This window comes from Agelaius phoeniceus, chromosome 3 (assembly GCF_051311805.1).
Source record: "Agelaius phoeniceus isolate bAgePho1 chromosome 3, bAgePho1.hap1, whole genome shotgun sequence".
NCBI classification, from domain to species: domain Eukaryota; kingdom Metazoa; phylum Chordata; class Aves; order Passeriformes; family Icteridae; genus Agelaius; species Agelaius phoeniceus.
This window is the reverse complement of record NC_135267.1, coordinates 106578937-106590535: the sequence shown is the minus strand read 5'-3', so window position 1 is coordinate 106590535 and position 11599 is coordinate 106578937. Positions and strand designations below refer to the sequence as shown.

Sequence of the window (11599 nt, the reverse complement as noted above, 5' to 3'; positions counted from 1 at the left end):
CCAGAGCTAAGATTTCACTTGTATATCAACATGATAAAAGTAAGTTCATGGCTTCAAGTACTTAAGACGACACAACCAAAAGTCTGCCCTAGAATAATAGTGGAGAAATTTTGAGAAGAAAACATTCTGCACCCTTTGGGAAGAGTTTCAACTCACCTTGGATCACACTTCCATCAATTGTTAGCAGGCTGCACAGGGCACAGAGCTGAGGGTATTTGCACTTTGTAACTCACTGGATGATACAACACACTCCTGTTCTTAAGGCACTTCAATTAATTCAATTGCATAGAACCCCGTACCAGCAGCACTCTTACCCAACACTTTTCACCCAAACCTCTCATAAGTAATTTGCATGGGAGGTAGCAGTTATTCACTTTACAAAATACAAATACACCTGGGGAAAGGTGAACTCATTTGTCAGGGGTGTTCAGACCTGACAGAAAACAGGTTGCCCAAATGTCAGTTCAGTAAATACTCCATCCGAGAGGCGACAGCCTTTGCAAGCATTCCGTTTTTATTGGCCAGATTTAAAAAAAAAAAAAAAAAAAAAAAAAAGTCTGAATGGGAATATTTCTGTCAAACTGAGGTTTTACCAACATCAAGAGTCCCGTTAACAAAAGCATCCCTTTAATTTCAGGCGTTCCTTTCAAAATAGTTCTTAAAAAAATAAGATCCGTAGTCCTGCATGTAAACTTCAAACTTCATTCCTGCCGAGCATGGGCGAGCGTCACTCGTCCTTGCCCTCCTCTTTGGAGTTCCTCTGCAGCACGGGGCTGAGTTTGGTTTGCAGAACAGCTGCGAGTTTTTTGGAGGTTTTCTTCAGGAAGGCGCTGCCGGGGTGGACGCCGCTGACGTGCAGGTACAGCTCCTCCTGCGTGGGGCCCGTGTAGCCGCAGTCCTCGCACACGTAGAGCTTGTCCCTCCTCTGCTTGTAGGCGTAGTGCTGCTGCACGCCGTGGATCTTCCTCAGGTGAGACTCCAGCGAGCAGCGCTGCGTGAAGGCCTTGTTGCAAACCTCGCACTTGTAGGGACGAATGCCTGCAGCAGGGAAAGACAGAGGTTACTGTGGCATTCCCGAAAAACCCCCTTCGCTCGGGATTTTCCTCCTAGGAAGCTGAGAAGCCTCAGAGAAAAAGGAGAACAATGATTGTCTCATTTGCTTTTCTTGCGTTGTGCTCACATGGAGATTGTTTACACACAGGTGATTGTTTCATTGGATTCTGGTGTGAGTTGTTTTCACTCATTGGCCAATCAGGGCCAAGATATGTCAGGATTTTGGAAAGAGTCACGAGTTTTCATTATTATCTTTAACATTCAGTAAGTATCCTTTCTGTATAATGTAATGTAATGTAATATAGTATAATATAGTATGATATAATATAGTATGATGTGGTATGATATTAATATAATGTCATAAACTATAATATACAATAATATGATATAAAATTATATACTATGATATTATATACGATACTATAATATACTATTATATTATATACTTTTATATTATGTTATATACTATTCTATACTATACTATTCTATACTATACTACATTATTATATTATATTATATTATATTATATTATATTATATTATATTATATTATATTATATTATATTATATTATATTATATTATATTATATTATATTATATTAATTATTTTTAGCCTTCTGAGAACATGGAGTCAGACACATCATTCCTCCCTGCCAACAAGGGTCCTTGCAAATGCAATAGGTTGTGTCACCTGTTGCATCACCTGTGTCTTGTTTCCTACAGCCAGCCAAGAGCAAGGCCCTGGCACATCAGCTGCTGAGATATCCAGCAGCCCAAGGAGCTGCCCCTCTAAACAAAACATCATCCTTTCAGGCTATGGGTTTATATATTTAGGCATAGAAAACCTAGGAATGTTATCCCCAGCAGATGCTGAGGATAACAGATGCCCATCAGTGGTTTGGTCCTAAGGCAGCAACCATCAACTCCTGCAAAACTTATTTTATTTTATATATTATATATATATATATATATATTTAAAACTTTTTATTTTTATCCTGTTTGAAATCCTGTGATTAGGTAAAACTATCTGTTTCAGCTTTTATAATGAATGAAAACTTCTGTCTTGGTAAGATTTTAATTTTTCTCTTTTGGATTAACGAGGCTTCAGTGAACAGCAGCAATCCCAAGTACTTTCATACCATACAGTTTTGATGACTGAGATTACAAATTCTAGAGAAGTGCAGCAAGATGAAAGAAATAATAACTCTGTGTGTTTCCAGAGGAGGGAGAAGAAACTGGCTTGTGATTTGAAAGACAACCAACACCACAAAAATCAATTTTACCACCAACCAACACTGATTTAACAACAACTCCCCCAGTGCTTAAAGAGCTGAGGATTTAGCAACACTTGAAAGAACCTAAACCAGCAGGAATTCTGCTTACTAGACTAGATCAGTAAGTTTGCAAGCAAAGACCACCCTTAAAACTGATAAAAGGAGTCACCTAAACCCCTCTTTTCCCCAGGGAAGGTGGAATGCCAGGGTCTGGAAGATCCTATGGTGAGCCAGGCAGAAATGGGTAAACCAGATTGCTCAGACAGTTGTAACTTTGTGATTGCATTAAGTTACCAGTCAGGACCTGATCTATCCACCAGAAATCCTAGCTAATTAGAAGTTCCAATAAGCAGCATGTCAACTGCATTTTTGTTTAGCTAAAAGAGGTTATCCCAGTGCACCAGATTAAACTATCAAGACAGAAGTTTCCTAATGCCTGCTGATGTGAAATTGCTTCATTTCATTAAACTGCAGTTGGAGAGAAAGCCCAAACCTTCATTAGAATTCACACACAAAAAGCAGTGTTGTGCTCATTTTAAGGCAATTTAAACCTCCACCATCCTTGGTGCCTGCTCCAGCACTCCACAGGCACAGAAAGGGCAGTGCCAGGCTGGCACAGCCCATTAGGGCTGTGAGAACCTCTTCATCACTTAGGAACCATTTAAAATCATTTAGCAATCATTTTAAATTATTCTGACCAGAGACCCTCTTGGGTTTATTTTTTGACTCTCTGATGAGGGAACAGCTTGAAAAATCACTTCTTTTGGAAGCACTGACTCCACACTCCAGCCAGACCCCAGTGGCAGCTTTCCTTCCCACATGAAAGCTTTGCAAACAAACCCAAACAGCCCAAAACATTGGCTCCAGGCAATGCCTTCCCATCCAACACAGGTGCCATTGGTCTTGGGGGCTCTACTACTAAGAAACAGCTCCTGCCTACCAACATCCTTGTGTCACTTCTAGCAGTTCACCTGGTTAATGGGGCTCTGCAGAGCAAGCCCAAATAATCTCCAGCTCCCACTGGGTGACCACACAGCTGGGAAGATGGGATGTGCCTGTGAGATGTGGTGCATGCACCTCCTGGGTGCCCAACAGTGCAAAGTCAAAGCCTGCTGAGCACAGCCAGCCTGGCCAACCAGGAAGCATTGCCCTTGGAGAGGATGGGGTTGATGTTTATTTAAGCCATTGCTTCCACCAAGGAAAAAAAAAATAAAGCCAGTCAAACTGGCAGCCTTGTCCCTGCTCCAGGCTGGGGTAAGAAGTTCTGGGAAAACTGAACTGGATTTGGGGCAACAGAAACACAACCACTGAGATTTGGGATGAACTCAGGAACTGACCCCACAGCAGTGTGGCCACAGACAGCACATCCTGCAGCCTGGGGGAGGCACAGCATGAACCACACTCTGGCTCCTCCAGACATTTCCAAAATCAAGCCAGAATCCCATCCTGATGGGATGAAAGCATTCAAGAATGAAAGCATTCAAGAATGAAAGCATTCAAGATTTTCCTGGTGGGTGAAACCTTCACAATCTCTTTGCGATCAAGTGGAGGACTTCATGCGCACACTTTGGGGCTGAGGCATCTCTGGCCAGCTTGGATTCAGGGGTTAAAACAAATTCTGTGTAGTGGTTTCCTTCCAGGGGTAGCAACCCTTATCTGGCTGCATCTGTGAACACGAGGGCTCAGGCTTTGAGCACCTTTCTTGCTCCTGCACTCAGCTGACACCCTGGGTGGAGAAGGGAAGTCCTCTCTGGTGCCAGAGAGCTGTTTTATGTGCTGCCTTCACTAGTCACACCTCCAGCTGCTCCAGGTCCCTCAAAAACCATCCTGCACAGCAATCAGCTGGGAAGGCTCCCAACAGCAAAATCCCCAGGAAACTGCTGCTTATTGCCTCTAGAGGGCAAAGCGTTTTCATCGAGCTCCTGCACGGATAACTGCAGTGATTTGCTGTCCCGGGGTGGTTATCCCAGGCAGGTTATTGGGGTGGTTATCCCAGGCAGGCTATCCTGGGGGGGTTATCCCAGGCAGGTTATCCAAGGAGGTTATCCCAAGCAGGTTATTGGGGGGGTTATCCCAGGCAGGCTATCCTGGGGGGGTTATCCCAGCCTTGCTGCCCCAGGCATAGCAGCACGGGGCTGTGTCTACACCAGGTGTGGACGGAGGGTCCTGCACCCTCACTGCTTCACAGGGATTGCAATAATCCTCCTCAGATTTCATCATTCCCAGGACTTTTCTCTTTCCACACCACACACACTCTGTCTTCCCCTTTCCTCCACTGCATCCCCACTATTTTTGGCAAATGTTGTTAACCAGGTCTTCGTGTTATGATCTCACCAGGTTACCCTCACCCTCTCCCTGCCCTTGTCCCATCCCACCCCTTCTCCCATGGCCTCCCGCCGGTCCCAGGGGTCGCATTCTCACCAGTATGGGTCCGGACATGCCTCTTCAGATCAAAGGTGTCGTTGAAGCCTTTTCCACAGAAGGTGCACAAGTGTCTCTTCACCTGGCTGTGGCACTTGATGTGCCGGTTGAGCATCCTCTGCAGGCGGAAGCCTTTGCCACACAGCTCACAGCTATGCAGGGCAGCATCGGTGCAGGTGCCCGTGGTGAACTGGGGAGTGGGAGAGGACTGTGTGAGCATTGGGAGGAGCCAGCAGGAGGAATAAAGCAAAACAAGCAGGGCTTATTGTGGCATTAAAAACTAAAAAAAAAAAAAAAAAGGGGGGATATATTCAAAATGAAAAGTGAAAGCATTCAGGATTTTCCCGCTGGGTGAAACATTCACGCTTTCCTTGCGATCAAGTGGGGGATTTAATGTGCACAGTTTGGGACTGAGGCAACTCTGGCCAGCTTGGATTCAGGGGTTAAAACAAATTCTGTGTAGTGGTTTCCTTCCAGGGGTAGCAACCTTTATCTGGCTACATCTGTGAACACAAGGGCTCAGGCTTTGAGCACCTTTCTTGCTCCTGCACTCAGCTGATACCCTGGATGGAGAAGGGAAGTCCTCTCTGGTGCCAGAGAGCTGTTTTATGTGCTGCCTTCACTAGTCACACCTCCAACTGCTCCAGATCCCTCAAAAACCAGTCAGCAGTGATAAAAAAGGTGGTTTTGGAGAGATAAACCCAAGGCACGTTGTGCTGACTCAGCAAAGACTGAAACAATTGCCCTAATCTCGCCCCCGTTGGTGTCTCAGCCTCGTTAATTAACAGCAAAGTGACATTAGGGGGTAATCTCATTCCCACTCCTGGCACCAAAAGCATTGTGCCAACACCATGACATAACATGACTAAAGAAGACACTGATGATTCAGCTCCTGGGAAGATCTGGAATGCCTGGAAAATGTAGATACTGTGCTGCTGGTTAAATTAATCCTGGTGGAACACACGGACATGCCCCCTGTTAGATGCCAGGGATGAGGGAAAGCCAGCAGAGCAGACAGGACCACATCCATCGGCTGAAAAGTCCAGCTGTGCTGAGAGGTTTTGCTGTGACAGTCACAAACAGCCCAGGTTAAATTATACAAAGTGGGTTAAAGTCAAACAGCAGCAGGGCGGGCATTTCACAGGGACAGGAATACGTCTGGGGTTTATTTTTCCTGAAGAGCCAGTTATTTTTCCCGGTCCTCCTCCTCTGCTTACTACTGAAGCAACTCGAAATTGTAAAGAAAGTTTAAAACAAACCCGGCAGCTGTGAAACCACGAGGTGTGAAACTGGAGGGGGAGCCATCTGGGAAGAATCTGTTGGGCAACAGGGCTATGACTCCACCTCAAGCAGCTGCGTATAATCGGGGTGAAACCTAATCATGGGACTTCAGCACACGGCGACTGAAAAGCTGTCAGCCCGGCACAGACAATGGCAATCTCTACAGCTCCATCCCGCACAGCAGCAGCCAGGGTTTAACGAGGTGTTAACTAGCAGTGGTAAACACATCTGCTCCTGCCTAGCGCTGGGGTGGCCTGGCTCTGACTCTGCTGGGGGGACCCTGGATGCTCACGGAGAGATCGGGAGCTCGCTCGCTGTTGAATTCTCAGGTACCACGAGGACCTGGGGCACCATTTGCCTTCTCCCAGCCTTGGGAGGGAGGGAAATCACTGCGCTGCTCTGCTGGCTCTGCCCAGGGAGCAGCCAGAGCTCCTGCCCCTCAGCAAAATCAGTGGACAGATGATTGCTCCATTTCACCCAAGCCCGCAAGGTGGCAATGGGCCTTCACAGCCATGGAGGAGAACCTTTAGCTGCCTTCTGGATAGGTGATGGTGGGAGGGGGGCAGCGTGAAGGGTCACCCCAGCGCTCCTTGCTGAAGGCTTGAGCACAGCCTCGCAGGCAGCTTTTAAGGAGGCCCCACGCTAAGGAACACGATCCACCCACGCACCGTGGGGCACGACTCCTTGCTGCCAGGGCTGCTCCTTCCTGCCTGGGTTCAGAGCTCCCGTGGGACCCGAGCCAAGCAGGTCAGGGGCAGCACATCCCAGGCAAGGATAAGAGAAGGCAAAGGGCACTGGAAAATTGTGGCACATCGCTTACGAGGCTTTCCCTGCCGCCCTACAGCGGGCTGGCCTCCACCTCGGTGTGCGGGACAGGTGCTGTCACCAGCAGCACAGAGAGCCCGGGGGACTGCTGCTGTCACCCGGTGTCCCCGGGCAGCAGCCAGGCCTTGACCTTGAACAGGGGTCACCCCATTCGTTGCCAGAGGAGAGATGGCTGGGGTGTGGGTATTACCTTGATTTTTGACCTGACCACGGGCCGCTTGCCGGCCAGGTCCAGCAGCACGGCCCCGCCCGTGCCCAGCTCGCCGGGGGCATCCTGGGGCGTCGGGGGGTCGCTGGGCTCGGCGTCCCGGGTCCCGCTGCTGCTGCCGCTGCTCTCCAGGCTGCAGCTGTCCTCATAGCCCAGCAGCACGCAGCCGATGCCGCCTGCAGAGGGGTGGGGATGCGATAAAGCGGGGGGACCGCGGGCAGGGCAGGGCAGGAGCCGGCGGGCCCCGGTGTTTAACCTGCGGGCGGGCCGCTGGCGGCAGGGGAGGATCCCCGGCTCACGCTGCAATCGGAAACTCAAACACGAACGGTCCCAAAGTTCAAACAAGCCAGCTCCGCCGCCTTCCCGTTATACCCCGGGCAAGGGCAGGAGGAGCGGGAGGAGGAGGAGGAGGAGAGGGGGAGGCCAGGAGTACATCACCCCCACCCCGCCGCCCTGGGTCCTTCCTCCTCCTCCCCCAGCCACCTTTCTCATGCAAACGAGGTTTCCCACCTTCCTGGACACACACACACACACACACACACACACACGCACACACACACACACATTCCCCCCCAGATCCGCTCCCCGCCCCGCCATCCCCGGGGTGGGACACGGGACACGCTGCCCGGCGGGGCTGGCACCGCTGCCCGGCGGGGCTGGCACCGCTGCCCGGCGGGGCTGGCACCGCTGCCCGGGCACTTTTCCCCGGAGCGCTGTCCCTGTCCCCTCCGCCGCGTTTCGCACAGCTCTCCCTAAAGCCGCTGCCCGCCCCCTCGGGGCTCCCCCGGCCCGGCAAATCCCCCTCCCCGAGTCGCCCCCTCCGCGGAGCGCCGGGACCCCGCTGGCTCCGTCCCTGCCCGCCGGGGCGGCGGCCGCCGGGCCGTACCTGGGATGTAGGTGTCGGCTCTCTCCTCGTCGGGCAGCCCATCCCAGCTGCGCACGGCCGGCTGCGGGCTCCGGCGCTTCACCAGGAAGGCTCTGGGCATGGCGAGGGCAGGGGGCACGGCTGGGCACGGAGCGGAGCGGCCGCTTCAGCCCCGCCGCCCGCCCGGCCGCCCCGACGGGGCTGCGCTGCCGTCCGGGGGAGCGGGACCGCACGCACCGGGCAGAGCCGCTGAGGCGCGGGGAGGGGAAGGGGAGGGGAGGAGAGGGGAGAGGAGAGGGTGGGGGGGGTGGGGGGGGAGGAAAGTTTCATAAGGTGGAATAGAAAAATGCACCAGGAAACTTGGGAAGGAGCATGCGTGCTGCAAACATAACGGTGTCAACAAGTCTGCTTACCTGTCCGACCGGTTGGAGCAGCTGAGCTTTGTTCCAGCCCTTCCTAAGGCATGAATGTTTGCAAAAGAATTTAACGTCTGAAAATTAAAAAAAAAAAAAAGAAAAAAAATAGGAAAAAAAGAACGACAAAAACCTAAACCAAACCAAAAACCCAAGCGGGGAGGGAGGGAGGGTGCCCCGCCGCTGCCGCCTGCCCGCCGGAGGAGCCCCCGCCGGGCCGGACCCGCTGCCCCTCTCTGCCTCTCTCGGCCGCCGCACCGGGATGCCCTGCCGGGAATGGGGGCCGGGGCTGCTCCCCGTTCGCCCCCCGGGATTCCTGTCGAGGGGAAGATTTGCCGAGGCGCCGGGAAGAGGCCGAGCTGTCCTGGGGGCAGCAGCAGGAAGAGAAAGTTCTTATTACTTTTCTTAATGACTAGCCTTTCTTCTGTTCAGAAAGAAAAAAAAAAGACAAAATAAATTTATTCTTTTTCAGTCATTGATTTAAAATTCAAAGCGTGTCACAGCCTTTTCTCTCCCCCCCCCTCCTTTTTTTTTTCTTTTTTCTTTTATTTGCCTCTTGTCGTCTTCCCCCTCTTCCCAAAGTGGAAATGAAACAAAGACACAAGAGGTTAGGGTATTGGGGAAGGAAGCAAAAGAAACAGAAGAAAACCCACAAGAAGTCTGCGAGCAGAGCAGAGCCCGGGCCTGCCGTGGCCTTGGGTGTTTAACAGCACTCAGGGATCCCTTCTCCCGTCTCCTGCTCAATCTGCTTTTCTACGGAAAGCCGTGGAAACGCACTCGGTGCCTCGGTGCCCAGGCTCATCCCTGCGGCAGAGGCGGCAGCGGGCTGGGGCAGCGGCGGGAATGAGCACCAGGAGCTGCGTCCCGGTGTCCCCACGCCAAGGAGGAAGAGGCCTTGCAATCACTCCTTCTGGGGGAGCGCTTTCCTCCCACAGGGCAGAGCACAGACCACGGGAATTGATGGGAGTTCCATTGTCCGTTTCACTGAGACCAAGATTTAACTTCAGGGGCTGGACATGGAGCCTCTGGAAGGAGCAGCCTTCAAAGATCAGGGCCAGATGAAAGAGCTCTGCTGGATGCCCATGTCCCCGTTAGTGTTCTGGAGCCCCAGGGGCGACGCTCCAGCCCCACATCAGGTGATGCACTGTCAGAGAGCTCCTCCAGCAGTCTGTACCTCCACCAGGGTATCCCAGCACCTACTTGCTCCCCCTGCTCCTGTGGGGAGTTTACATTTTCCCCAGGTACCAGGTGGGAAGCCACCTCAGCATGGCTTCGGGCAATACCTCAGCCAGACCGCACATAAAACCTTCCCTTTCTCTTTTTCTCTTTCAGGCTATGTAATTTTTCTGTTATGTCTGAGATTTTGCTCCAGGACAAAATACAGCTATGTGGGGCTTAATTGATTTTTTTTTTTTTTTTGCAGTGCTTTCAACTTGAGGTTTCTTTTATTTTAAGGACTCCTTGTTTTTTAAGCCAAAAGAGGTAGCAAATGACATTAATCAGAGCGCTCCCAAGCCAAGAGCTTGCTGAGACGACTTCACTGTCATCTGGGCTTTCTCAAATCCTGCTTTGAGGTTCTCACTTAATGAGGTCCTGGAGCACACACTTCACTTCCACTGGGTGCTCTAAGTCAGACGTGCAGTTACAAGCATGGCTGAATCAGGAATAATAACAGTAACAATAACAACAACAACAACAATAATAATAATAATAATATCATCATCAGCTCTGGAGCCTTGACACGAGTGGTCAGGGCTGAGGTGTGCCCAGCACCACAGGAGACACAGAGTGGAGAGAAAGTCCTGCAGCCTCTGGCAAGGCAAGAGGAGCTGGGTGCAGAGGCACCAGCTCCATGAAGGAGAGCATTCCAGAGATAGTGGGCTGCCTATGTGCTGAGCCACCAGCTGGAAATGCAGACTGTGGATGGTTGGTGCTGCTTGGCCAGAGCCCATGGGAAATCCATCCTGCCTTTCCTACAAATGCCATCCCTTGGTATTTGCTAACCTGGAGGAGCCTGAGGGGAGTGCTCACAGCATGACCCCACCAACAGCACTGCAGGGAGGCACTGCAGCACCATGAAATGGGATTTTTGGGGACCTTTGGGGATCCTGGTCGTGAGCAAGGCAGCCCACAGACATATCCCTGTATGGCCACGTCCTTCTCCATGCTCCCACTGGAGCAATGCTGCATCTACAGCTTCAGCACTGTAATTAAACTCGATAAATAATGATGCTAACGAGGTAATGGCACAAACATTTCTGTAGGATCTTGTGTAATTTTCAGCATTACTTGGGTGTGGGAGAAAATCTAGCACGTTAAATTAATATTTCGGGTGTAAATCAAATTAAATGTACAAAATGCCCCGTAGGGTCAAAGCACAGTGGGACCCACCCTCATGGATTTGACTACTAAATGCTAAAATGTGTTTCATTTCACTCAGATCACTTGGGAGTGAGGAGGGAGAGATGGAATCAAAGAAAGAACCAGCCCTGCTGCTGTCTCAGTCACTTCCCAAACGAACCCTGTGTGGGGTTGGATTGGTGGCCACGTGCAAGGGGCAGGGGGACTGGAGGCCCCCATGTCACTGCCAGCATCACCCTGCTGATGTGGCACCCAGGAGGGAGTGGGGACAGCGTGCCTGGGGGCAAGGAGCTGGCTGTAGGGAGCCAGGGAAGGAGCTGGGCATGAGAGGAGGAGCCCAGGAGAGGAAGGCCCTGCTCAGGGGACAACAGCTCAGTTTGGTCTGTGAACAGGGAATGTTTCAGCTGTGATCCCAGGGAGCCCTGCCTGTTTTCTTCTTGCCTGGGCCACTTTTCACCACGATCAGCACATGAGGCTGCAAAGGGACACGGCCTGGGCAGGGATGAGGGTTTGATTGCCCAGCCCATCAGAGCTCAGTGTTGCTGAAAGGCACAGTCCCTCAGCAGTGCCAGGGCAATGCCTTCAGCATGGGATCCAGCAAAGGGACCTTCCTGCTCAGCCCCCAGTGGCATCCTGTCCCCAGCCATCACTCCTCTGGCATGGGAATGGACGGAGCCCAGCAGGTCCACCTGGGGGTGCTCTGCCCTGCAGGACCCACTTTTCTGGCCATTTCTCATTATTCTGAGCCCCACCAGGCCAGACAGAGGTGAGAATCTGGCTGGTGCAGCAGCTTGGCCAGGCAACCTTTGGTTTCTGGCTCCCAGCAGAGTTCGGGTGAGGAGGTTTATACAAGTTTACTGACCATGCAGGAGAGGCCACAGCTTCATACCCTTGGGAAA

At 51.5% G+C, this 11599-nt stretch overlaps 1 protein-coding gene across 1 annotated transcript; it reads right to left on the bottom strand.

The window, feature by feature from the left end:
* Positions 1-619: 619 nt before the first annotated feature.
* OVOL2 (ovo like zinc finger 2) lies at positions 620-8047 on the bottom strand. The gene is made up of 4 exons (XM_054630490.2): positions 7948-8047; positions 7044-7237; positions 4748-4937; positions 620-1038 (listed from the first exon to the last, which is right to left on the bottom strand). Exons 1-4 carry the CDS (start codon positions 8045-8047, stop codon positions 728-730), a joined length of 795 nt encoding a protein of 264 aa, XP_054486465.2. The 3' UTR covers positions 620-727.
* Positions 8048-11599: the final 3552 nt, after the last annotated feature.